This window comes from Fusarium oxysporum, chromosome 3, assembly GCF_000149955.1.
Source record: "Fusarium oxysporum f. sp. lycopersici 4287 chromosome 3, whole genome shotgun sequence".
Lineage (NCBI taxonomy): Eukaryota > Fungi > Ascomycota > Sordariomycetes > Hypocreales > Nectriaceae > Fusarium > Fusarium oxysporum.
The window spans coordinates 4,993,665-4,994,370 of NC_030988.1; the positions used below are offsets into that span (position 1 = coordinate 4,993,665).

General features: G+C 58.2%; 1 protein-coding gene across 1 annotated transcript; it reads right to left on the reverse strand.

Moving 5' to 3' along the window:
• Window positions 1–69: 69 nt before the first annotated feature.
• Window positions 70–652, reverse strand: FOXG_21799 (uncharacterized protein; the record flags this gene model as incomplete). Its single annotated transcript, XM_018402159.1, has 1 exon — window positions 70–652. Exon 1 carries the CDS (start codon window positions 325–327, stop codon window positions 70–72), a length of 258 nt encoding a protein of 85 aa, XP_018254852.1. The 5' UTR covers window positions 328–652.
• Window positions 653–706: the final 54 nt, after the last annotated feature.

A 706-nucleotide genomic window follows, 5' to 3' on the forward strand; every position in this document is an offset into this window, starting at 1 on the left:
CGCGGGACGATAAGCCAAGATCGCCGTCGAGATATGACAGTCTGGCAAAAGCGGATCCCGTGTTTAGACCTATCCAACCCAAACAGTCATCCGTCGAAGAGATCTCTCGAAGGGAGCAAGCGGAAGCCGTTGCGCGGTTACTGCCCAAGAGGCGCCGGCGAGGCGGTCGGCTGCCAAAGAGAAGACCAGACACAAGCGGTGCCTCCAATACAGGAGGTTCGGGACAGTATCCAGTGTTGACCCGCGTACAACATAATGCTGCGGCCGGGTCAGCGGACGCTTCGCTGAGCGGACAGAGTCAGCAGCCAAGGGTGGTGGGTGGTTCATCTCGGGTGGCGGTTGCCGAGCCTGTGATGTTTCATCGGCACGTTTTGCCCAAGGAGAGTCGACGAGGAGATGAAGATGGAGATGGTATGGCTGCGGTTGTTCAACGAAAGCGCCGAGGGGGAAGACCGGTAACCAGGATAATGCTTCGGACTGAAGATGTTCACCAGCGCCCCACGCGGCCTATCCAGCCTAGAGAGAAAGAGGGTATAGCAGGAGATGCGCATTTAGTCGGATGGTCGTCGCCAAGGCTACCACATCAGACTGCTTGTGAAGAAGCAGATCAGCCACGGAGAGACGATGCCACGGATCCGAGGCAGCTCGGGTGGCACGGAAAGAGGACCGGTCACCCTGGCGGAGACCAGCCTCTGAGAAAACAGAT